General features: G+C 35.1%; 1 protein-coding gene across 1 annotated transcript in view; it reads right to left on the bottom strand.

Moving 5' to 3' along the window:
* LOC142234808 (homeobox protein araucan-like) overlaps positions 1–27,413 on the bottom strand; it is a 476,647-nt gene that overhangs the window by 66,762 nt on the left and 382,472 nt on the right. Inside the window, exon 4 of the mRNA XM_075305997.1 lies at positions 10,486–11,126. Within this exon, the coding sequence (XP_075162112.1) occupies positions 10,486–11,126 (641 nt within the window). The remainder of the gene's footprint in view (positions 1–10,485; positions 11,127–27,413) is intronic.

Below are 27,413 nucleotides of genomic sequence, written 5' to 3'. Positions count from 1 at the left end.
GTTCTAACGCATGTCGATCACGGTTAGCCTCAATTATTTTCAGAAACTCGCATTTTTTCTAGAATGGATAGTGCCTTTTTTCGACAAAGCATAAAAAAATTATACCATTTTATTAATTCCTATCTGAAACAAAAACAAGTATATATCGCCGTAAGTTTGGTCAGGTCGAATCTTATGTACCCTCCACCATGGATTGCATAGAAACTTGTACTAAAGACTGTCATCCACAATCGAATTACTTGGGTTGCGGTAACACTTGCCGACGACAAGGTATCTTAAAACTTCTTGTTCTCAATTGTAAGTTATTAAACAAAAAAAGGCCGATTAAATAGGTAAATAATTCAGTCTGACAAAATTTTCTATAGAAATAAAATTTTGACAAAATTTTCTATAACAACAAAATTTGACAAAAAAAAATAAAATTTTGACAAAATTTTCTATAGAAATAAAATCTTGACAAAATTTTCAATACAAATAAAATTTTGACAAAATTTTCTATAGTAATAAAATTTTAACAAAATTTTCTATAGTAATAAAATTTTGACAAAATTTTCTATAGTAATAAAATTTTGACAAAATTTTCTATAGAAATAAAATGTTGGTAGATTATTTTTGGAGATCGGCTATATACTCGTATAACTATAGACCGATATGGACCAATTTTGGCATGGTTGTTAGCGGGCATACACTAGCGCAATGTACCAAATTTCAACCGGGTCGGATGAATTTTGATCCTCCAATAGCTCCGGAAGTCAAATCTGGGGATCGGTTTAAATGGGGGTTATATATAATTAAGACCTGTATGGACCAATTTTTGCATGGTTGTTAGAGACCATATACTAAGTTCAACCGGATCGGGTGAATTTTGCTCTTCCAAGGGGCTCCGGAGGACAAATCTGGGGATCGGTTTATATGGGGGCTACATATAATTATGGACCGATAAACCAATTCCTGCATGGTTGTCAGAGACCATATACTAATACCACGTACCAAATTTCAGCCGAATCGGATGAAATTTGCTTCTCTTAGAGGCTCTGCCAGCCAAATCGAGGGATCGGTTATATGGCGGCTATATATAATTATGGACCGATGTGGACCAATTCTTGCATGTTTGTTACAGACCATATACTAAAACCATGTACCAAATTTCAGCCGATTCGGATGAAGGTTGCTTCTCTTAGAGGCTACGGAAGCCAAATCGGGGGATCGGTTTATATGGGGGCTATACGTAAAAGTGGTCCGATATGGCCCATTTGCAATACCATCCGACCTACGTCAATAATAACTACTTGTGCCAGGTTTCAAGTCGATAGCTTGTTTCGTTCGCAAGTTAGCGTGATTTCAACAGATGGACGGACGGACGTGCTTAGATCGACTCAGAATTTCACCACGACCCAGAATATATAAAGGGTGATTTGTTAAGAGCTTGATAACTTTTTTTTTAAAAAAAACGCATAAAATTTGCAAAATCTCATCGGTTCTTTATTTGAAACGTTAGATTGGTCCATGACATTTACTTTTTGAAGATAATTTCATTTAAATGTTGACCGCGGCTGCGTCTTAGGTGGTCCATTCGGAAAGTCCAATTTTGGGCAACTTTTTCGAGCATTTCGGCCGGAATAGCCCGAATTTCTTCGGAAATGTTGTCTTCCAAAGCTGGAATAGTTGCTGGCTTATTTCTGTAGACTTTAGACTTGACGTAGCCCCACAAAAAATAGTCTAAAGGCGTCAAATCGCATGATCTTGGTGGCCAACTTACCGGTCCATTTCTTGAGATGAATTGTTCTCCGAAGTTTTCCCTCAAAATGGCCATAGAATCGCGAGCTGTGTGGCATGTAGCGCCATCTTGTTGAAACCACATGTCAACCAAGTTCAGTTCTTCCATTTTTGGCAACAAAAAGTTTGTTAGCATCGAACGATAGCGATCGCCATTCACCGTAACGTTGCGTCCAACAGCATCTTTGAAAAAATACGGTCCAATGATTCCACCAGCGTACAAACCACACCAAACAGTGCATTTTTCGGGATGCATGGGCAGTTCTTGAACGGCTTCTGGTTGCTCTTCACTCCAAATGCGGCAATTTTGCTTATTTACGTAGCCATTCAACCAGAAATGAGCCTCATCGGTGAACAAAATTTGTCGATAAAAAAGCGGATTTTCTGCCAACTTTTCTAGGGCCCATTCACTGAAAATTCGACGTTGTGGCTCGTTAGTTAGTCTATTCATGATGAAATGTCAAAGCATACTGAGCATCTTTCTCTTTGACACCATGTCTGAAATCCCACGTGATCTGTCAAATACTAATGCATGAAAATCCTAACCTCAAAAGAATCACCCTTTATATATATATATCCTATGGTGGAGGGTATAAAAAAACTTAAAAATATCCATTAAAAATATGAAAAAGCGTGTTATAAGAAATAGAATCAAAAGAACTTTCTGTGTAGTTTAAATAAAGAGCATCTTTGGGAGGACACTTTTGGGAGGTGCTTTTTATGTTGTGCCTTGAGAAGAACATTCAATTTTTTTGCTGGAGTATAAATACATGTCAGTTTAAAAATCCAAATTATAGCAGATATACATAATCAAGAAATATTATGATGATTTCTTTACATCAAATAAATTGTTTATTTTAAAGGACATTTTCCTTACTCTAAAGACGTACGACTTTAATGGAGGGACGCGAATTTCGAAGATTCGTGACCTAAATTTAAAGAAAACAATTCTTAAAGCAAAGATTATGAACTTTCTTTTAATTAAAATTTTTCCTTAATATGGTGTAAATTGCGTATCTTAAAATTTAGGTTGGATAATCTTCCATATTAGGTCAATATTGGTTTCAGTGTATATAAGTCTCTTCAGTCGGAAGCGAAATATGGGGTCCAGGTTTATATGGGGGCTATATATATTTATAAACCGATATGGACCAATTGATACGCGGAATGAATGAAATGTGCATATCCAGGTACCTCCGGAGGTTAAATCTGGGGACTTGTTTATATGGGGGCTCTATATAATTATGGACCGATATGTACCATGTATTTTGCATAGTTGTTAGAGAGCATAGACTAACATCGCGTACCAAATTTCAACCGGATTGGATGAAATTTGCTCATTCAAGTGACTCCGTATCATGGTCGTTAGAGGCCATAAAATATCACGACGTACCAAATTTCCAGCGGATCGGAAATGTAGGGATCGATTTATATGCACTCAAAAAAAAGTTTACTTGGATCCAAAGATTTTGGCCTTCCTTTAAGGATTTTGGTATTGATTTCGAGCCAAAGATGTGGTCTGTTTAAAATAAAGAATTTTTTTGCGACCCATGTGGCTTTAAATCTAGGATCTATAAAATTAAAATTAGGATACAAATATCGTTTATTGAATCTTTATCTAGTTGTCCGGTATATTAATGAAGCTATTCACGTACAAACAAATGCCAGTTTAAAAATCCAAATTATGACGGATACTTCAAAGTAAAAAATATTTTCTTAATTCCAAAAAAAACTTTAAACCAAAGACACTAAATCCTCAAAATAAGTCTAAGCCTATATTTGAAGCGTTTTTATCTTAAATCTAAAAATAAAGATTCTATAGATAAAATGTGTTTCCTTACTTTAAGGAATATTTGCCTTAGTTTAAAGACATGCAACTTTAACGAAGGGATGCAAATTTTCAAAATGTGTGTCCTAAATTTGATGTCCTTAATAGTGTGTAAATTGATGTTGCGTAATCTTTAATATCACGTAAATATTTTTTTCAGTGTGGGGGCTATATATATGAAATTATACATCGATATGGACCAATTTTTGCATAGTCGGTAGAGGTCATATACTAACATCACGTACTAAATTAGAAGCCGAAATTTAAAATTCGGTTTATATGGGGCTATCGATGTGTTAAAAACGGAATGACATACACTGAAAAAAAAGCATACTCGGTTCCAAAGATTTTGTCTTTACTTTACAAAATTTGGTATTGATTCCGAGCCAAAGAAGCGGAGAATACAAGTAAGGATACTTTTAAGACACAATTCTCTTTTAAATTTAGGTTTTGTGTACTTGCTTCTAGGAAGCAAATTTTAATTTTTCGCTTTCTCAGCTTTTTTTCTTCATATGCTACCAAAGTCCTTTAAAAACGAGTTAACGGCAACTTTATTTTCCAAATTAGGACTCCACTTCCAGTAGAAATTATGCTATGTTTGAAGTAAAAAACTTCTTTAAAATAAAGTTTTGAAAAACATGTCCTATATTTGAACGATTTTTTGCTTTGTAGTCAAGATGCAAAAAGACAACAAATTTAAAGACAATTTCATTAAATTTAAAGAATTTTTCTGAATTATTAAAGTCAAGTTGACCTTAGCCTATAAATTTTTTCTTTCATGTTAAGATACCCATTTTTAAGTCAAATCACTTAATTATAAGGACAATACGACTTCATTGAAAAGTTTATCGACTTTTGGACAAGGAAAATAACTTTATTTTAGAGAAATGCGTCTTCTATGCTAAGCAAAATTTGTATTCGTATTTTAAAGACTTGAAATCTTTGACCTCAGTGTAGTTAATATACCCCATTCTATGGTGGATTATTTTTTAACTCATGTCAACGCAAAATTGACGCTAAAAGAAAATTTCCTTATGCTGACAACTCATCAAAAAGTCGAAAGTCCTGAAGTGAAAATCGAGTTTTCAATTACTGCAAAACTCGAGTGACTTTTTTTTAATTTTTCAAAGAGTCGAGTCGATAAATCGAATAGCCGACTTCTTGATTCTAATTACAAGACCCATAGCATTGATATAGAGTATAAGAATTTACTGAACATTGTGTTGATAGGTATCTTCCTATTTAACCAATACAAACCACTGTTCCAAACTACAATGTAAATAGCATCGAAAAGAAATCTATTCAGAGTCGAACGTTTTCATTCATATCACATTACTAAGGATACTTTTATGATCCTTTGTTTGTTTGTTTGTTTTGAAAGGATATGCGCTCAAACAAAAACTGAATTAACCCTCAATTGAGGTTGAATTTAATTTTGCGTAAAATTCCACCACCACCATTAATTCTCATATTCACACCACACAATGCTAAAGCAGTTATCCTGTTAAGTCAGAAAGTCATTTAGCCACTTTTCAAAGGGGTTCATTGTTGATATTTTTCCATTTGAATGAGGGGAGAAATGTTGAAACCCCCCAGAGTCCTTAAAGGACCATATCATCAAATTGTCCACAATTAATTAGTTTGCTTCCCATGTCTTTCTGCCACCCTAAGTTGACACTTGGAATGAATGCATGAATGAAAGGTGGGTGGATGGGTAGATACGTCTATTTCATTTATGGCGAAAATTTATGAATTTGTCATATGGCTGACAAATGACTATCAACATCATTAACATTGAAATGAAACGAATACATTATTTGTGAAAATTATATTGAATGTGCAAAGAAGTCTAATGAATTTCGCTATCGTATTTTTCAATGGATACTAATACAAATAAATGCGAGAGATGCGTACTGCATTTTACAGTCAATTGACCCAGGAGCGGTCGTTTAAGTTTGAAATCTGTTAACACGAATTTGATTATATACTCGTTCTTGCTTTTCCGAAATTTTTCGGCTTCGGCCAAATTTTGGCACCATATTCGGAGGCTCCCCGCTAGTTAAAATACCTTTCTGGATATCTTAATAATCGTAACCGGTCGGGATTTCCCTGATTCAGTCCAAGTTACAAGTATATTGGTCGAAAGTTCGGCCAGGGCGAATCTTATATACACAGACAAAAATTTCCGTAGTTAAACTAACGCTAAATTTAACTTATTTTTATTGGAAAAAAATTATTTGCTAGAAGTTAAATTTTATTATTTTTTCTGAAATTTTCCACAACTTAATGAAATTCTACTTTTTTTAAGTACGTTTCAAAACTTTTATAAACTAAATGTGGGTATAAAGTTCAATGGCCGTACACATAAGTTCAATATGAACTAAAGCAAAACAAGATTTTCGTAAGATTCCCAAAGATAATAAGAATGAACTACTGTATGGTTAAAATGGTCATGATTTGGCGCCAATGATTTTCTTCTTTACTTTTAGTTAATTTTTGTTTTTTTTTTTTGTTTAATTTTGGACTAATTTAACTACAGAGTTTGTACACTGAAAAAAAGAAAATTTTTGATCAATTTTAGAAAATTTAGATTATTTTTAGGAAATTTCAACTAAACAGTATTACAAGCACTGACATCACGCCGATATCACAAAAAAGGGTCAATATTTTTCCACAAATTCAAGAAAATTTATTAGACATAATTATTATACCGTAAACCACATAGTGGTCAGGGTATAATAACTTTGATCTGCCAAAAAATGTGCCCATCAGGTTGAAATTTGGTACATGGTGCTAGTATATGGTATCTAACAAACATGCAAAAATTGGTCCATAATTATATATAGTCCTCATATAAACCGATCCTCAGATTTGGCTTGCGGAGCCTCTAAGAGAAGCAAATTTTATTCGATCCGGCTGAAATTTGGTACATGGTGCTAGTATATGGTATCTAACAACCATGCAAAAATTGGTCGACACCAGTCTTAATTATATATAACCCCCATTTAAACCGATCCCCAGATTTGACCTCCGGAGCTATTGGAGGAGCAAAATTTATCTGACCCGGTTGAAATTTGGTACATTGTGCTAGTATATGGCCGCTGACAACCATGCCAAAATTGGTCCATATCGGTCTATAGTTATATATGGCTGACCCCCAAAAATTATCTGCCAAAATTTTATTTCTATAGAAAATTTTGTCAAAATTTTATTGCTATAGAAAAATGTTGTCAAAATTTTATTTCTATAGAAAATTTTGTCAAACTGAATTATTTACTTATTTAATCTGCCTTTTTTGTTTAATATATACCCCCTATGGACTAACTTACAATTGAGAAGACGGTGTTAAGAACTTTTAAGGTACCTTGCCATCGGCAAGTGTTACCGCAACCCAAGTAATTCGATTGTGGATGACAGTCTTTAGTACAAGTTTCTATGCAATCCATGGTGGAGGGTACATAAGATTCGGCCTGGCCGAACTTACGGCCGTATATACTTGTTTTAATAATGGACTCAATATCAGTGGGTTACTAACTCTGTAGGTTCAGAATCAACTATAGCCCCTAATATCAGACATTTCTGTTCAGATTGTGATAAAACTATAACCCATAATCGTGTTCCCCTTAATGGTCTTAAGTATGGAAATGCGGTTTTCCCCAAACATATAGTATTGATAACCCACAAATGCTTATGTTTTCTAATTCAGTAGGGGTGGTTTAGGGTATGATATAATCGGCCCCGCCCGACTTTCTACCTACTTTACCTACTTGTTTTAGTGTATGTTAGATAAAAAAAGATAAATTAAATATCTATATAAGTCAATATAGTTCCGATACGAACCGACATCAACCAAATTTCGAATGGCAATTATAGGGTCAAACTTCAAGCGGATCGGATGAAATTTGTTTCTCCTTGAGACTCTAAAGTTAATAGGGGGCTATATTTGGTCTTTTCCACAAAGTCTCATATGCCCGTTAACTAACTGCAACATCCTACCGGTAAACCGCTAAGAAATGTGAAAATTACAAAAACAAACAGATGTCCCCAACTTGGGTGTTTTTATACGAATTTTGGCAATGGCATGTTCAGCAATAATTCTATGTTACAAAACTCATTGAAAATCATAAATATATAAAAATTAGTTCAATAGTTATAAAGGTTTCAATTAATTTTTTTAATTCCCCAAAAAATGTTAATTAAAAACATTCATTCATTGAAGTAAATCAAAGTTAAACCCTATCTTCTGGGCCTAAAAAGATGTATATCTAAATTTGAACCGATTCGGTTCCCAATTATATTTGATACACCCGAGATGACCAACTTTCAACGCCTATCGGTAAGCCTGTGGATCCGCTAGGAACCCACAATTTAGAGAAAAACACCTCAGCTTTCACAAAAAGAAAAAATATGTTATACAATCGAATTATTAAAAAAGTAGCGATTTAGAAATCTGGGAACCGTTTTAAATTGGGGCTATATATAATTATGGAGCGATATGGACCAATTTTTGCGGGGCTTTAGAAAAAATATTTTACCAACTTTCAACCGGTGTGTTTGAAATTTGCTTCCCAAAGTGTCTCTGGAAGCCAAATCTACACTGAAAAAAAAGCATGCGCAGTTCCAAAGATTTTGTCTTTACTTTAACAATTTTGGTATTGATTCCGAGCCAAAGAAGCGGAGAATACAAGTAAGGATACTTTTAAGACACAATTATCTTTTAAATTTGGGTTTTGTGTACTTGTTTCCAGGAAGCAAATTTTGATGTTTCGATTTTTGTCTTTATATGCTATCAAAGTCCTTTAAAAACGAGTTAACGACAACTTTATTTTCCAAATTCAGGCTCGACTTTCAATAGAAATTATGCTATGTTTCAAGTTAAAAACGTCTTTGAAATAAAGTGTTGAAAAACACTTTGTAATCAAGTTGCAAAAAGACAACAAATTTAAAGACAATTTCACTAATTTTAAAGATGTTTTCTGAGTTATTAAAGTCAAGTTGACCTTACCCTAACAAATTTTTTCTTTCATGTTATGATACCCATTTTTAAGTAAAATCACTTAATTATGAGGACAATACGACTCCATTGAACAGTTTATCGGCTTTTGGACAAGGAAAAAACTTCATATTAGAGAAATGCGTCTTCTATGCTAAGCAAAATTTGCATTCGTATTTTAAGGACATGAAATCTTTGGCCTCAAGACAATATTTTTTCAGTGTAGGGATCGGGTTATATGAGGGCTAGTCCGATATGGCCAATTTGCAGTACCATTCCACCATTACTTTTGCGGAGTTTCTAGGTGATAGGTTGTTACGGAAGTTACCGTGATTTCACCAGACAGGCGGTCGGATGGACATCACTAGATCGACTCAGAATTTCACCATGACCCAGAATGTATAAACTTTATTATATAAACAATACTTTATATAAACAATATAGGGTATAAAAATTTCTTTGCAATATATTTTTATACCCTCCACCATAGGATGGAGGTATATTAACTTTGTCATTCCGTTTGTAACACATCGAAATATTGCTCTAAGACCCCATAAAGTATATATATTCTGGGTCGTGGTGAAATTCTGGGTCGATCTGAGCATGTCCGTCCGTCCGTCTGTTGAAATCACTTCCGAACGAAACAAGCTATCAACTTGAAACTTGGCACAAGTAGTTGTTATTGATGTAGGTCGGATGGTATTGCAAATGGGCCATATCGGTCCACTTTTACAATAGCCCCCATATAAACGGACCCCCAAATTTGGCTTGCCGATCCTCTAACAGAAGCCAATTTCATCCGATCCGAATGAAATTTGGTACATGGTGTTGGTATATGGTCTCTAACAACCATGCAGAAATTGGTCCACATCGGTGAATAATTCTATATAGCCCCCATATAAACCGATCCCCAGTTTTGACCTCCGGAGGCTCTTAGTGGAGCACAATTCATCCGATCCGGTTGAAACTTGGTATGTGGTGTCCATCCGACCGCCTAACAACCATGCCAAAACTGGTCCATATCGGTCCATAATTATATATAGCCCCCGTATAAACCGATCCCCAGATTTGACCTCCGGAGGCTCTTACTGGAGCAAAATTTATCCGATCCGGTTGAAATTTGGTACGTGTTGTTAGTATATGGTATCTAATAACTGTGCTAAAATTGGTCCATATCGGTCCATAATTATATATAGCCCCCAATATAAACGGATTCCCAGAGTTGACCTTTGGACCCTCTTAGAGGAGACAAATATATCTGATCCGGTTGAAATTTGGTACGTGTTGTTAGTATATGGTATCTAATAACCGTGCTAAAATTGGTCCATATCGGTCCATAATTATATATAGCCCCCAATATAAACGGATTCCCAGAGTTGACCTTTGGAGCCTCTTAGAGGAGACAAATATATCTGATCCGGTTGAAATTTGGTACGTGGTGTTAGTATATGGCCGCTAACAACTATGCAAAATTTGACCCATATAGTTATATATAGCCGTGAGATAAACCGATCCCCAATCACACAAAAATTGGTCCATATCGGTTCATAAAAGCGATCCCCATATTTCAATCTGGCTCTCTAATCACCGGTGAAGAGATCATATCGGTTACCTATATATACCTGTTTTTGTCTACTATATGCCACGATGGAGTAACTTACAATTTAGAAAACGATGTTGAGAAGATGAGATACCTTGCCATTGGCAAGTATTACCACAACCCAAATAATTCTTTAGTATAAGTTTCTACGCAATCCATGGTGGAGGGTACATGAGATTCGGCCTGCTCGAACTTACGGCCGTATATACTTGTTTTTATTCAAAAGTTACGAAGTATACCGTCTATGTTATGTAGAGCTACATTTAGTAAAACAAGAGTTTATCTTACCTTTCATTTGCATGTTTGGTGAACAAGAAATGCTGGTATGAGATCCACTTAGATCTGTCACAACACCTACGCCTTTTGCCAATTCAGAAACTGGAATGCCACTACTTTGACTATTGGTAACAAAATTATCATCCAACGAGTTACTGCTACCTAAAGGAATATTCGCTAAACCCGTCCTGCAATTGCTTAGGTTATTTTGGTTGGCGCTGATGATGCTGTGGAGGCCAGCACCACCTGTTGCACTTATGGGGCCATCATATTCCAGACTATGCTTTATTGCAGGCAAAACTACAGTCCGTTTTACGCTTGCCGCCACCGCTGAGCTTTGTATATCATCCGTTGTAGCATTGAGTTCTTCGTCATGATCTTTTTCCTCATCGGAGACCACAGCATCTTCATCCTCAGTACGGTTTTTTGGTTCCCATGTCATTTTGTTCTCCTTCTTAAGACGTCTGCGGGCATTGGCGAACCACGTTGAGACTTGCGTTAGAGTCATTTTGGTGATTATTGCCAGCATGATCTTCTCGCCTTTGGTTGGGTAAGGATTTTTCATATGCTCATTCAGCCATGCTTTTAATGTGGCAGTTGACTCCCGCGTGGCGTTTTTGCGACGTGATGCTAAATCATAACTGGCGCCATAACTGCAGGAGCAATTGTAACCATTATGATGACGGTATTCATGCATTCAATTCGAAGAAGTGAGGGCGAGAAAATAAAGAAAGAAAAGACAGATGAGTGGAGAACAAAGAGGTCTTGTTGTTGTTAACATTTAACAGCCCTGTCCCCAACAGAAAGAGTGGAACTCTCTTAGTACAAAGCACTACGCACCACCATATTCAATCCATATTAACACACAAGTAGGTGGAAAACATATTTGAATATACAGTGGGGTTTTGGAAAAAAATACTATTAGACTATTATTACAGGCGATTTTTTCATATATTGCGGCGTAAAAAAATTTTGTACTTTTAACACACATTAGTATATAGTATTTGGGAAACATACTTTAATATGTTAGAATATATAATGTTGGGGACATTAAATTTTCGTATATACAGGGTGGCTGATATTAACAGCAACCAACTTCAGATTTCTATCATTGGATTGGCTTCATAAATGAAGATTTTCGAAATGGAATTCAAGCGTTATTCAAGGGTAATCGTTTTTTTGATCTGATTGGAAAACCACACGTGGCTATCGTTAGAGGCCCCTCTGTATTTAAATGCAAATAAATGTTTTGTTTTTCGTACAATTGCTCATTACCGTGATATTGACAGTGTTGCATTGCGCCCAAAAAGTGAACAAAAAATGCTAACAAAACCAGAAATGATCCGAAAAGAGAAGGACAGATTAGATAGAAATCCACGCCACACTGGCAGAAAACTTGCTCGTAACCTGAACCTGTAGCGAGAGCGACGCAATTAACTGGGACTGAAGTCATTGAAGTTTCAAAAGGTGCAAAAGCTCACCGATTCTCAAAAAGCCGTTAGACTAGAAAGAGTCAAGTAGTTGCTTCGCTTTCACGTTTCAAAATGATCCGTTCATGATAGTGAATTAACATGCATGTGGTTTCAAACGGAGGACAGACGGTGTCAATCTGACAACAATAAAATGACAGCATGCGTTATCAAAACATCACTGGTTATGACCGGAAAAGGCAATGGTCACGATTTTTTACAAAAAAATCCGCTACAGCGACTCGAAGCTGGAGTGTCTGCTCCATACGTATCAACAGTCGCCGTAACACATTATACCACCGACAAAGTTTCCATAAGAACGTCTAACGAATATTTTAAGACTTTTCATGACCAAAGAAAAACGAAAACCGTTCATGAAATCTTGAACGCCCGTCGTCGAAACCGTGAACATTCCGTTTTGATTTTTCGTGAACGTTTCTGTTTCAAGATTTTGGAACGTAATTTTTTCTATTAGTGTAAAAACACTATTAAAGCTCTGAACAGAAACATATTTCGCCTGCAGACCTTGGACATTCCAACAGGACCCAAGACCATCGCGCTCAGTACGTGTCAGCCAATAATGGCTTAAAACGAAGGTTCCGCACTTCACTTTTACTACAGATTTGAATTCGTTGGACGTTTGCGTCTGATTCATTTTGGAGAGTAAGACTGACATTAACAACTACCAAAATGTCAACCATTATAAGAAACAAGTGTATACAGCAGTAAGTTCGGCCGGGCCGAATCTTAAATACCCACCACCATGAATCAAAAATTATGGTTTCCTTTGAAATTTCAGAGGGTTTGAGGACAGATCAAGCAGAGCAGTTCAACCAGTACACTTCACGAAGATAAATTTAAAGATTTTACCTATGAAGACTATATCATATTCTGGATTTATAAGAACCATTTTGTTTGAGTTTTAGAAGAATCATTAACATCTCTTGTAAGTGTGCAAGAAAATTATAAAATAACGTCTTGATTTGAAATCTTAAATCTGTAGATTTTCACCCGAGAAGTAAAATCTGGAAATTTTACATTGAATTTCAAGCAATTTTCATGATCAGTGCGCCTTCTATACTCTCAAGAAGTGAAATCGGTCTATATGGAGGCATTACTAAATGGACCGATAAAAAACTTAATCCGATACACGTTTTTGTGAGCCTTAAATACTAGAATATTTACAATTTCAGGCAAATCGGATAAAAACTACGGTTTCTAGAAACCTAAGTAGTTAAATCGGGAAATCGTTCTTATGGGGGATATACTAAAATACGGCCGATACTCACCGTTTTCGGCACAACTCTTTATGGTCCGAAAATACCACTAGATTTCCAATTTCAGGCAAATTGGATAAAAACTACGGTTTGTATAAGTCCAAGACCCCAAATCGGGAGATGTATCTATAAGGGGGCTATACCAAAACATGGACCGATACTCACCATTTTTGTCACACCTCTTTATGGTCCTAAAATAACACTAGATTTCCAATTTCAGGCAAATTGGATAAAAACTACGGTTTCTATAAGCCCAAGAAGTAAAATCGGGAGATCGGTCTATATGGGGGCTATACCAAAACATGGACCGATAGGCACCATTTTTGGCACACCTCTTAATGGTCATAAAATACCTCTACATATAAAATTTCAGGCAAATTGGATAAAAACTACGATTTCTATAACCCCAAGACCCCAAATCGTGAGGTCGGTTTATAGGGGACTATATCAAAACCTTGATCGATGTAGCCCACCTTCGAACTTGACCTGCCTGCAGACAAAAACGAGTTTGCGCAAAATTTCAGCACGATTGCTTCATTATTGAAGACTGTAGCGTGATTACAACAGACAGACAGACGGACATGGTCATATCGTCTTAGAATTTCTCCCTGATCAAGAATATATATACTTTATATAGTCGGAAATCGATATTTCGATGTGTTACAAACGGAATGACAAACTTATTATACCCCCGTCACCATTCTATGGTGGTGAGTATAAAGATATAGCGCTTTACTTATATAGGTCTATTTATGACACTGCAAAAAATATTGTCATGAGGTTAAAGATTTTACGTCCTTAAATACGCATGCGAACTTTGCTTAGTATACAAGACGTATTTCTCTTATATAGAATTTTGAAAAAAAAACGAAAATCTTCTCAATTTTGCCGTTTTGTACTTCCAGTTAAGTGATTCGATTTAAAAATGAGTATCAAGTCAAGATCAACTTGATTTTAATTCTGAAACATTTTTCAAAATTATTTAAAAAAACACTTTTTTCAACACTTTATTTTAAAAACGTTTTTTGCATTTTTATACCCTCCACCATAGGATGGGGGGTATATTAACTTTATCATTCCGTTTGTAACACATCGAAATATTGCTCGTGGTGAAATTCTGAGTCGATCTGAGCATATCTGTCCGTCTGTTGAAATCACGCTAACTTCCGAACGAAACAAGCTATCGACTTAAAACTTGGAACAAGTAGTTGTTATTGATGTAGGTCGGATGGTATTGCAAATGGGCCATATCGGTCCACTTTTACGTATAGCCCCCCTTGCGGAGCCTCCAAGAGGAGTAAATTCCATCCGATCGGGCTGAAATTTGATACATGATGTTAGTATATGGTCTCTAATAACCATGCAGAAATTGGTCTACATCGGTCCATAATTATAAAGGGTGATTCTTTTGAGGTTAGGATTTTCATGCATTAGTATTTGACAGATCACGTGGGATTTCAGACATGGTGTCAAAGAGAAAGATGCTCAGTATGCTTTGACATTTCATCATGAATAGACTTACTAACGAGCAACGCTTGCAAATCATTGAATTTTATTACCAAAATCAGTGGCAGAAAATCCGCTTTTTTATCGACAAATTTTGTTCAGCGATGAGGCTCATTTCTGGTTGAATGGCTACGTAAATAAGCAAAATTGCCGCATTTGGAGTGAAGAGCAACCAGAAGCCGTTCAAGAACTGCCCATGCATCCCGAAAAATGCACTGTTTGGTGTGGTTTGTACGCTGGTGGAATCATTGGACCGTATTTTTTCAAAGATGCTGTTGGACGCAACGTTACGGTGAATGGCGATCGCTATCGTTCGATGCTAACAAACTTTTTGTTGCCAAAAATGGAAGAACTGAACTTGGTTGACATGTGGTTTCAACAAGATGGCGCTACATGCCACACAGCTCGCGATTCTATGGCCATTTTGAGGGAAAACTTCGGAGAACAATTCATCTCAAGAAATGGACCGGTAAGTTGGCCACCAAGATCATGCGATTTGACGCCTTTAGACTATTTTTTGTGGGGCTACGTCAAGTCTAAAGTCTACAGAAATAAGCCAGCAACTATTCCAGCTTTGGAAGACAACATTTCCGAAGAAATTCGGGCTATTCCGGCCGAAATGCTCGAAAAAGTTGCCCAAAATTGGACTTTCCGAATGGACCACCTAAGACGCAGCCGCGGTCAACATTTAAATGAAATTATCTTCAAAAACTAAATGTCATGGACCAATCTAACGTTTCAAATAAAGAACCGATGAGATTTTGCAAATTTTATGCGTTTTTTTTAAAAAAAAAGTTATCAAGCTCTTAACAAATCACCCTTTATATAGCCCCCATATAAACCGATACCCCGATTTGGCTTGCGGAGCCCCTAAGAGAAGCACATTTCATCCGATCCGGCTGAAATTTGGTACACGGTGTTAATATATGGCCTTAAACACCCATGCAAAAATGGGTCGAAATCGGTCCATAATTATATATAGGCCCCATATAAACCGATCCCCAGATTTGACCGCCGGAGCCCCTTGGAAGAGCAAAATTCATCCGATGCGGTTGAAATTTGGTACGTGATGTTAATATATGGCCTCAAACACCCATGCAAAAATTGGTCGAAATCGGTCCATAATTATATATAGGCCCCATATAAATCGATCCCCAGATTTAACTGCCGGAGCCCCTTGGAAAAGCAAAATTCATCCGATTTGGTTGAAATTTGGTACGTGATGTTAGTATATGGTATGCAACAGCCATGCAGGAATTGGTTCATATCAGTCCATAATTATATATAGCTCCCATATAAACCGATCCCCAGATTGGACCTCTGGTGCCTTTTGGAGAAGACAAGTTCATCCGATCTGGTTGAAATTTAGTACGTGGTGTTAGTATATGATATTTAACAACCATGCCAAAAGTGGTCCATATCAGTCCATAATCATATATAGCCCCCATATAAACCGATCCCGAGATTTGATTTTGGAGCCTCTTGGAGGAGCAAATTTCATCCGAGTCAGTTGAAATTTGGTACATAGTTATATATAGCCCTCAGATAAATCGATCCCCAATCACACAAAAAATGGTCCGTATCAAGTTCATAATTGTATATAGCCCCCATATAAGCGACCCACATATTTCAATTCTGGCTCTCTACGTATCGTGTAAAACCACAACACAAGTAATTCGATTGTGGATGACAGTTTTTCGTAGAAGTTTCTACGCAATCCATGGTGGAGGATACATAAGATTCGGCCTGGCCGGACTTACGGTCGTATATATTTGTTTTACATACCATAATTTATACTGGAAGTCGATTCTGAGTTTGGAATTTTAAGTAAAGTTTTAAAAGGACTTTGATGATACTAGCACATAAAGAAAAGACCAATAAGTTTTTCAGCGGTGGATTATGCAACCACAGTAATGCTGGTGGCATTTCTTTGCGTTTTAATTTTTACAACTGGCATTCAATAAAAACTTACCACTGTGTAAAACGCACAGTGTAAACAGACCAAATACCCGTTTCTTACACTGAAACACTGAAAAAACACCGTATCGTTTTTGATAGTCACATTTACAGTATAAGGCTTGCACTTTTAGTCCATACTGGATTCTGTAAATATATTTAATTTGTATTTGTCCCACTCTCAGATAAGAGATGTCATTTGGAGATGGCATATGGAAAAACGCAGTTAAGCAGACAACTTGTGAAGAAATACGATTAGGTCCATACAGTCGGTCCATAGTTTGATATAGCCCACAAACATAGACCCATTAGCCGATTTGTATTCTTGAACAAAGGGACTGCAATTTTCTTCCCATTTGCATGAAATTTAAATCTAGATCTAATAAGTTTCAAGCCCATATTTGATCCGTTTGGAGTTAGCGTAATTTAAACAGACGGACGGCCCGATAGACATTACAAGATTGACTTTATGGTATATGGTATCAATATTTCTCTCTACCTTCCCCGAAAATTTCATGTAAAGCAACTTTGAAAAAATCGGTATTATTTTTCAAAGTTGCTTTACATGAAATTTTCGGGGAAGGTAGAGAGAAATATTGATACCATACAGTCAATCTTGTGATGTCTGCCGGGCCGTTCGTCTGTTTCAATTACGCTAACTCCAAACGGAACAAGTTTCGGCTTGAAACTTGCAACAAGTAGTTGCTACATATGTAGGTCGGATGGGCCATAAAGGGCTACTTTTAAGGTATAGCCCCATATGAGGATTGCCTATGTGTGAGAAATCGAATTGTGGTGGTGAAGAGTGATTTGTCTTCGTCGGTTGTTTCTCCTGATTTCTACACTGTTAGAAAAATATGTTTTTTATATGTTCCGATATAAATAAAATGTGTTTCGAGCACAATTTTTAAACACAATATATTTAAGTGCAAACATGTAATGTTCCTAAACTAATACTAAATGTTTGGGACACATATGTCAATATGTTAGAATATATTATGTTTGCGGCATAATTGTTTCATAAAAATAATATGTTTGAATGTAAACATATATAAATTTACAAATTTCGAGTAAACATATATATGTTGTGATATTTTATTCGGAGAGCGACAGAGAGAGAGTATAGAGAAAGAAATAGAGATGGAAACCGGGAGGGTTGAGGAAAGATATCAACATAACACAGCGAGAGGATGAAAAGAGAACAATTTCTGTGAAACCGCTTGTATGTTGTTTCGGAAAACTGTTTTATGATAAGGCCAAAAATTTGATATGCTTAAGTCTAAATATTATTTAATTTGAATATTAGAATGAGTATTCGGAGTAAAGAGAATAGACATTCGGAACCAAGAGAATAGACCTTTGAAAAAGCATGTGTTTTCGCCTTGAGAGCAGCATATTATGTATGTGTGGACATGTGTTTTGTTTATCATTTTGGCATTATGGGCACAATTTTTTTTCTTGGTTCATTAAATGAAACCGGAATGTACGAGGAGTAAGTCAAAATATTCAGGCAAAGGAAATTAAAAAAAAAACAAGTATATACGGCCGTAAGTTCGGCCAGGCCGAAGCTTATGTACCCTCCATTATGGATTGCGTAGAAACTTCTTCTAAACACTGCCATCCACAATCGAATTACTTAAGTTGCGGTAACGCTTGCCGATGGCAAGGTATCTTAAAACCTCCTAACACCATCTTCTAAATTGTATGTAAGTCCATACGTGGTATATATTAAATCAAAAAAGATCGATCCAATACGTATATAATTCAGTTTGACAAAGTAGACATAAAATTTTGACAAAATTTTCTACAGAAATAAAATTTTAACAAAATTTTCTATAGAAATAAAATTTTCACAAAATTTTCTATAGGAATAAAAATTTTTACAAAATTTTCTATAGAAAGAAAATTTTGACAAAAATTTCTACAGAAATAAAATTTTAACAAAATTTTCTATAGAAATAAAATCTTGGTAGATTATTTTTGGCTCGAGTGGCAACCATGATTATGAACCGAATAAAATTTGAACAAAATTTTCTATAGAAATAAAATTTTGACAAAATTTTCTATAGAAATAAAATTTTGACTATGATGAAAATTTTATTATGAACCAAATAAAATTTTAACAAAATTTTCTCTAGAAATAAAATTTTGACAAAATTTTCTATAGAAATAAAATTTGGTAGATTATTTTTGGCTCTAGTGGCAACCATGATTATGAACCGATATGGACCAATTTTTGTGTGATTGGACCAATTTTGGTATGGTTGTTAGCGACCATATACTAACACCACGTTTCTAATTTGAACCCGATCGGATGAATTTTGCTCCTACAAGAGGCTCCGGAGGTCAAATCTGGAGAACGTTTTATATGGGTGCTATATATAATTATGGATCGATATGGACCAATTCTGGCACGGTTGTTAAAGATCATATACTAACACCATGTTCCAAATTACAACCGGATTGGATGAAATTTGCTTCTCTTGGAGACTTCGCAAGCCAAATCTGGGGATCTGTTTATATGGGGGCTATATATAATTATGACCCGATGTAGACCAATTTTTGCATGGTTGTTAGAGACCATATAACAACATCATGTACCAAATTTCAGGCGGATCGGATGAAATTTGTTTCTCTTTGAGGCTCCGCAACCCAAATCTGGGGATCGGTTTATATGGGCGCTATATATAATTATGGACCGATGTGGACAAATTTTTGCACGGTTGCTAGAGACCATATACCAATATCATGTACCAAATTTCAGCCGGATCGGATGCAATTTGCTTCTCTTTGAGGCTTCGCAAGCCAAATCTGGAGATCGGTTTATATGGGGTCTATATATAATTATGGACCGATGTGGACCAATTTTTGCATGGTTGTTAGAGACCACATACCAACATCATGTACCAAATTTCAGATGGATCGGATGAAATTTGCTTCTTTTTGAGGCTCCGCAAGCCAAATCTGGGGATCGGTTTATATGGGGGCTATATATAATTATGGACCGATGTGGACCAATTTTTGCATGGTTGTTAGAGACCATATACCAACATCATGTACCAAATTTCAGATGGATCGGATGAAATTTGCTTCTTTTTGAGGCTCCGCAAGCCAAATCTGGGGATCGGTTTATATGGGGGCTATATATAATTATGGACCGATGCGGACCAATTTTTGCATGGTTGTTAGAGACCATATACAAACACCATATTCCAAATTTCAGCCGGATCGGATGAAATATGCTTCCGTTAGAGGCTCCACAAACCAAATCTGAGGGTCCCTTTATATGGGGGCTATACGTAAAAGTGGACCGATATGGCCCATTTGTATACCATCCGACCTACATCGATAACAACTACTTGTGCCAAGTTTCAAGTCGATAGCTTGTTTCGTTCGGAAGTTAGCGTGATTTCAACAGACGGACGGACGGACGGACGGACATGCTTAGATCGACTCAGAATTTCACCACGACCCAGAATATATATACTTTATGGGGTCTTAGAGCAATATTTCGATGTGTTACAAACGGAATGACAAAGTTAATATACCCCCATCCTATGATGGAGGGTATAAAAACGGTGGAATATATACAAAAATTACAAAGGGATTTTCATAAAAATAACGAAAGGGCACTATACTCTTTTTAGAGTTGGGACATTAAAATGAAAAAAGGAGGAAATAGTGAACAATTAAACAGTAAAATGTATAAAAACAAAGTTTAGTTCCTCTTTATTAATAAAATTGTTATTTTTGCAATAAAAAAATAATATGTTATCCCAAAGCTCAGTCCATTTCGTTTATATCAAGCACTGTTTCTGACTGTTAATCTTGAATAAACCACATTTCGAAGTTTCATTATAAAAATTTAATATAGTATAAATATAAATGTGTAAATTAAAAAAAATGGTGTTCGGTCGGCAGACATGCTAACCACTGCTCCACGTGGCCAACAAATGTATGTAAATAATGTTATGTTTGCATGGGCTCGTGGGCGCTGCAAACTATGCTATATAAACTATAATTGTCTACTGGTGACTATAACAGCTACGTAGCCCAGTGGATAGTGTGTAGGCTTACAAACTGTATGGTTCTCGGTTCGATTCTCCGTCCGGGCGAAAGATAAAATTTAAAAAATTTATAAAATTTAATAATTTCTTCTACATTATTTGTATTACAGAAAAAGGTGCCAAGAACAAAAAAATTTCGTGGAAGTGAAAATTATGTGAAAGAATGAGCACAATCTTCTTTGGGACAAATTCTTCCAAGTATATAATATTTTTGGGCTCAAAATGCTTCCAAACATATAATATGTTCACATAAAACAAACATATTAATGTTTCGGCAGTATTCAATAATATATGTGCTTCCTGCAAAATATGTTTGGAACATATGTTAGAGAAGCAATTTTTTTGAGGGTGTAGGAAGACAACTGGCAAACAAATGATGGTGTACCGTCATATAAAAAGATCTTCAGATTGGAATTCTGTAGCCTCCTATAAGAGCAATTTCCATCTGATCCGGTCGAAATTCGGTATGTGATGTCAGTATATGCCTTTTCACAACCATGAAAATGAATTTTCTCTTCAATTCGCGATAGACATCCCTAATCTCATACATGGCGTCTGACCAAAAATACATATATCACTTTTTTTGTTTGGGAAATAAGCAAACGTTGATTCATAACTTTATTAAGACTATGTTTAGCGATTAATATTTTTTGGTTTTTGTTTCAGCCAGAGTAATGCCATGAGAACTATGCAGTTGTAGGAGCGAATCAATGAAACGCATCTACACAATATGCGATAGAATGAATTTCGCATGGCCTTTTATCACAAAATTTTTTATGGTTTCAGTTTACTGGACAAAAACACATAATGGTCACAATTTTTGACTCAGCAGGTGTTGGTCATTGTGATGGATTTTCTTTTTTGGTTCTTTTTGCAGTCTTTGTTGTTGTTATACCAACTATCATGCGAAGGGATATAATAAGTTTGCCATTTAGTTTGTAACAAATGGAAATATTGATTTTTGCTCTTATAAACAATAGACATATTAAGCGATGTCCGTCTGTCTGTAACCCTGATTATTATCAATTTCCATTATTTCATATCGTTATAAATGAGCTTGTTAAAAAACAAATAAATAGCGACTCATGCTTTTAAGGTATCTTTCCATCGGCAAGAATGGATATGCCGAACTTCTGCCGTACGTACTTGTTTTTTTATAGTCATGTTGAGGGGTTAGAATAAGTTTTTCATTCCGTTTGGAATATATCGAAATATCGTTTTCCGACTACACAGAAAAAAATTTCCGTAGTTAAACTACTGCTAAATTTAACTTATTTTTTATTACAAAAAAAAAAGGAAGTAAAGTAGAAAGTCGGGCGGGGCCGACTATATCATACCCTAAACCACCCTAACTGAATTAGTAATCATAAGCATTTGTGGGGTAACATTGATATAGGTATGGGAGATAAACCGCAGTTGCATATTTAAGAAAATTAAGGGGTACATGTTTATGGGTGCTTTGTGTCAATCTGACTATAGCTCATAGTCAATGTTGCCAGGGAAAATGTTCGGTTTACCCTACAAGGACAAAAAAAGTTCCCTACTTTCCCATACATTCCCGAACAATTTTCCCTACTATATTTTGCGTTAAATTTAAAAAATTTTACAAAACAAAAATGGTTCTAAGTACTTTATTATATTAAAACATGAATATGCAACGTATATAACTTAGAATATAAATTTGTATTACCACCACGGTTGCCACAGTTGGTAGAATTCTACCCAAATTAGTAATCTTTTTTGTTAAATCTCTAAAAAAAAATAAAATTTTGGAAAAAGTTTCTATAAACAAAGTTTCGTGAGAAAATTTTCTATAGAAATAAAATTTTGACAATAAATTCTATAGAAATAAAATTTTGAGAAAAAATTCCACAGAAATAAGATTTTGAGAAAATTTTGTTAAATCTCTACAAAAATAAAATTTTGGAAAAAGTTTCTATAAACAAATTTTTGTGAGAAATTTTTCTATAGAAATAAAATTTTGAGAAAAAATTCCACAGAAATAAAATTTTGAGAAAATTTTTTATAGAAATAATATTTTGAAAAAAATGTCTATAGAAGTACAATTTTCACAAAATGTTCTATATAAAATGTTGACAAAATTCTCTACAGGAATAAAGTTTACCACACATTGTTAAAGATCAAGCCTTGCCGGCTTCTAATTTCCTCCTCTAGAGCCACCAAAATGTAAAAATTATTACAAATTGTGTTGAGTGAAAATGTCCTACATTGTGGCCCTACGTCCCTACAAAACGCTACATATTAGAAAAACCCTAAATATAGGGAATTTCCCCTACTTCACCCAGAAAAAAGTGCCTTCGAAACTAAAGGAAAAAATTTTCATCAATATAGTTTATCCATTTTATTTCCATTAAGGTAAATTTTTGTGAAAAATAATAAAATTTACTCGTTTCAGTAAAAAAATCCTAAACTGTAAGCAGTTAGGAATAGTTCATTAACTAGAATAAGGCATGGAATTTTACTCATACTATTTTCTTCGCTGGGTATAAGAATTTACTACTGAAAAAGAAAATTTTATTCACCGATAACAAAGCATTCGTAAAAATAAACAAAAACCGAACTAAAACCGAGTTTCCTCAAAATTAGTAAAATTTCTTATAAAATGATAATTGCGACTTCCTTTATAATAGAAAGTTTTTCATACATACGAACAACACTTGGCATAGAAAAATATTTTAGTTCATTCGTACTAAGAAGTATGCAATCCTTTCAAAACTTAAGGAAACACACTTGTTAGAATATAGGAAATTTTCCTAAATTTCTATTGTCTACCTGTAATCGATACCTGTCATCGTAATCGATGTGTTTGCGCGTGGGTGTAATCGATATATTTGCGCGTCGGTTGTTTTTATACCCTCCATCATAGGATGGGGGTATATTAACTTTGTCATTCCGTTTGTAACACATCGAAATATTGCTCTAAGACTCCATAAAGTATATATATTCTGGGTCGTGGTGAAATTCTGAGTCGATCTAAGCATGTCCGTGCGTCCGTCCGTCCGTCCGTCTGTTGAAATCACGCTAACTTCCGAACGAAACAAGCTATCGACTTGAAACTTGGCACAAATAGTTGTTATCGATGTAGGTCGGATGGTATTGAAAATGGGCCATATCGGTCCACTTTTACGTATAGCCCCCATATAAAGGGGCCCTCAGATTTGGCTTGTGGAGCCTCTAACAGAAGCATATTTCATCCGATCCGGCTGAAATTTGGTATATGGTGTTGGTATATGGTCTCTAAAAACCATGCAAAAATTGGTCCACATCGGTCCATAATTATATATAGCCCCCATATAAACCGATCCCCAGATTTGGCTTGCGGAGCCTCAAAGAGAAGCAAATTTCATCCGATCCGGCTGAAATTTGGTACATGATGTTGGTATATTGTCTCTAACAACCATGCAAAAATTGGTCCACATCGGTCCATAACTATATATAACCCCCATATAAACCGATCCCCAGATTTGGCTTGTGGAGCCTCTAAGAGAAGCATATTTCATCCGATCCGGCTGAAATTTGGTACATGGTGTTGGTATATGGTCTCTAACAACCGTGCAAAAATTGGTCCACATCGGTCCATAATTATATATAGCCCCCAATTAAACCGATCCCCAGATTTGGCTTGCGGAGCCTCAAAGAGAAGCAAATTTCATCCGATCCGGCTGAAATTTGGTACATGATGTTGGTATATGGTCTCTAACTATCATGCAAAAATTGGTCCACATCGGTCCATAATTATATATAGCCCCCATATAAACCGATCCCCAGATTTGGGTTGCGGAGCCTCAAAGAGCAGAAAATTTCATCCGATCCGCCTGAAATTTGGTACATGATATTGTTATATGGTCTCTAACAACCATGCAAAAATTGGTCCACATCGGTTCATAATTATATATAGCCCCCATATAAACCGATCCCCAGATTTGGCTTGCGAAGTCTCCAAGAGAAGCAAATTTCATCCAATCCGGTTGTAATTTGGAACATGGTGTTAGTATATGATCTTTAACAACCGTGCCAGAATTGGTCCATATCGGTCCATAATTATATATAGCGCCCATAGAAAAAGTTCTCCAGATTTGCCCTCCGGAGCCACTTGGAGGAGCAAAATTCATCCGATCCGGTTCAAATTAGGAACGTGGTGTTAGTATATGGTCGCTAACAACCATACCAAAATTGGTCCAATCACACAAAAATTGGTCCATATCGGTTCATAATCATGGTTGCCACTAGAGCCAAAAATAATCTACCAAAATTTTATTTCTATAGAAAATTTTGTCAAAATTTCATTTCTAGAGAAAATTTTGTTAAAATTTTATTTCTGTAGAATTTTTTGTCAAAATTTTCTTTCTATAGAAAATTTTGTCAAAATTTTTATTTCTATAGAAAATGTTGTGAAAATTTTTTTTCTATAGAAAATTTTGTTAAAATTTTATTTCTGTAGAAAATTTTGTCAAAATTTTGTGTCTACTTTGTCAAACTGAATTATATACGTATTGGATCGATCTTTTTTGATTTAATATATACCACGTATGGTCTTACATACAATTTAGAAGATGGTGTTAGGAGGTTTTAAGATACCTTGCCATTGGCAAGCGTTACCGCAACTTAAGTAATTCGATTCTGGATGGCAGTGTTTAGAAGAAGTTTCTACGCAATCCATGATGGAGGGTACATAAGCTTCGGCCTGGCCGAACTTACGGCCGTATATACTTGTTTTAGTCGGAATCGCGTTGTTTTGGTATACGGAGAGATTGTTAAAAAATAATATGGTAAAATATTATAATAAATAACAAATAAAAATATAAAATATTTGTTATTTTAAATTATTTTATTTTAAATTAGTGAGAAAAATTTTCGTTTTTTTTTTAATAAATCTATCAATGTTCGTGATAGTGTATAAAGAAAGAAAACACCAGCAGAATAACAACCCTTTCATTTGTCTTCATTTTGGAATCTTCAATTATCAGGTAATATTCAGTGACTCTAACCTTTTGCAACTAAAATGTTTTATGATTTTTTATATTTGTAGGTATTGAAATTGTAAAAGGAGGACAAAATCGTTAGGCAGCAACTTATTAAAAGTGAAAAGTACAAGAAGAAGAAAAAGTGCGTTTTACAGTTGATAATATCACACGGAAATTGGAAATAGTGGAATAATAAACTAATATTTCAAAGAGATTCGATGCTGTTGATTCTTAATAAATATATTCAATATATTAATAAAACATGTCTTTTATTGAAGATAAAATTGCTTATAGAAATAAATAAAATTGTATTTAAAAACGAAGGTAAGCAGTTCTAATTATGAAGTAAAAATTTTACCACAAATGTGTAAGATTTGTCCAAATGAATGAAAAAAATTCAATAAAATCATTCCATATATGAATTCAAATTAGTTAAATTTTTTCATTCTGTAGTATAGTGGTATATAAATATAGGAAAATGTTAACTAATATATGGAATGCATTATTCCTAATTTCTACGAAAATCACATCGTTCAAACAAATAAAAATGTCTTTGGCGCTATACGAAGTTCAACTTTCTTCACAATGAGTTCATTTTAACTTAAAGAAGGGGTCACTTTTTTCTGGGTGTTCTAGCAACACTGACTGTGTTGATATTGCGCCTACGGAGTTAGTATGCCACTAATATTGATCCCATTATTAAAAAAAGAAAAAAATCGTTAAATTAGTGTGGGTAATAAATACAACTTTGTAAACATCGAGCAATATTCTTATGTAAGAGCTACAAGTACGTATAAGTACGATCGGCTAGTACATCAAAATTTGAAATTTGAGTAACATTGGTTAATAAACTATGGCCAAATTTGGGAAAATCGAGCGATGCATATATATGGAAGCTATATCTAAATCTCAACCAATTTGCATAATATTTTGCGGGTTTGATTAATACCACAAAAGGTTACCTTGTGCAAGATTTGAGTAAGATCAGTTAAGAAATGAGGCCTGTATGGTCAAACATAAGGTTATTAGGGGCGAATTTTTCAAAATCGAGTGATACATATATGGGAGCTATATCTACATCTGAACCGATTTCGATGAAATTTTGCACATATAGTTAGTACTATAGAGGACTGGATCTAGCCAACTTTTAGTAAGATCGGTTGATAAATAAGGGTTCTATGGCCAAATTTGGGAACATCGGGCTATACATATATATATGGGAGCTATATCTAAATCTGAACCGATTTTGATGATTTTTTGCACATATAGTGCTATAGAAGATTATATTTAACCAAATTTGAGTAAGATCGGTTGATAAATAAGGGTTTTGTGGCCAAATTTGGGAAAATCGGGCTATACATATATATGGGAGCTATATCTAAATCTGAACCGATTTCGATGATTTTTTGCACATATAGTGCTATAGAAGATTATTTTTAGCCAAATTTGAGTAAGATCGGTTGATAAATAAGGGTTTTGTGGCCAAATTTGGGAAAATCGGGCTATACATATATATGGGAGCTATATCTAACTCTGAACCGATTTCGATGATTTTTTGCACATATAGTTAATGCTATAGAAGACTACATTTAGCCAAATTTGAGTAAGATCGGTTGATAAATAAGGGTTTTATGACCAAATTTAGAAAAATCGGGCGGTACATATATATGGGACCTATAG

This window comes from Haematobia irritans, chromosome 4, assembly GCF_050003625.1.
Source record: "Haematobia irritans isolate KBUSLIRL chromosome 4, ASM5000362v1, whole genome shotgun sequence".
Taxonomy (NCBI): Eukaryota; Metazoa; Arthropoda; class Insecta; order Diptera; family Muscidae; genus Haematobia; species Haematobia irritans.
The sequence above is the reverse complement of the archived record's forward strand: the minus strand, read 5'-3'. Positions and strand labels throughout refer to the sequence as shown.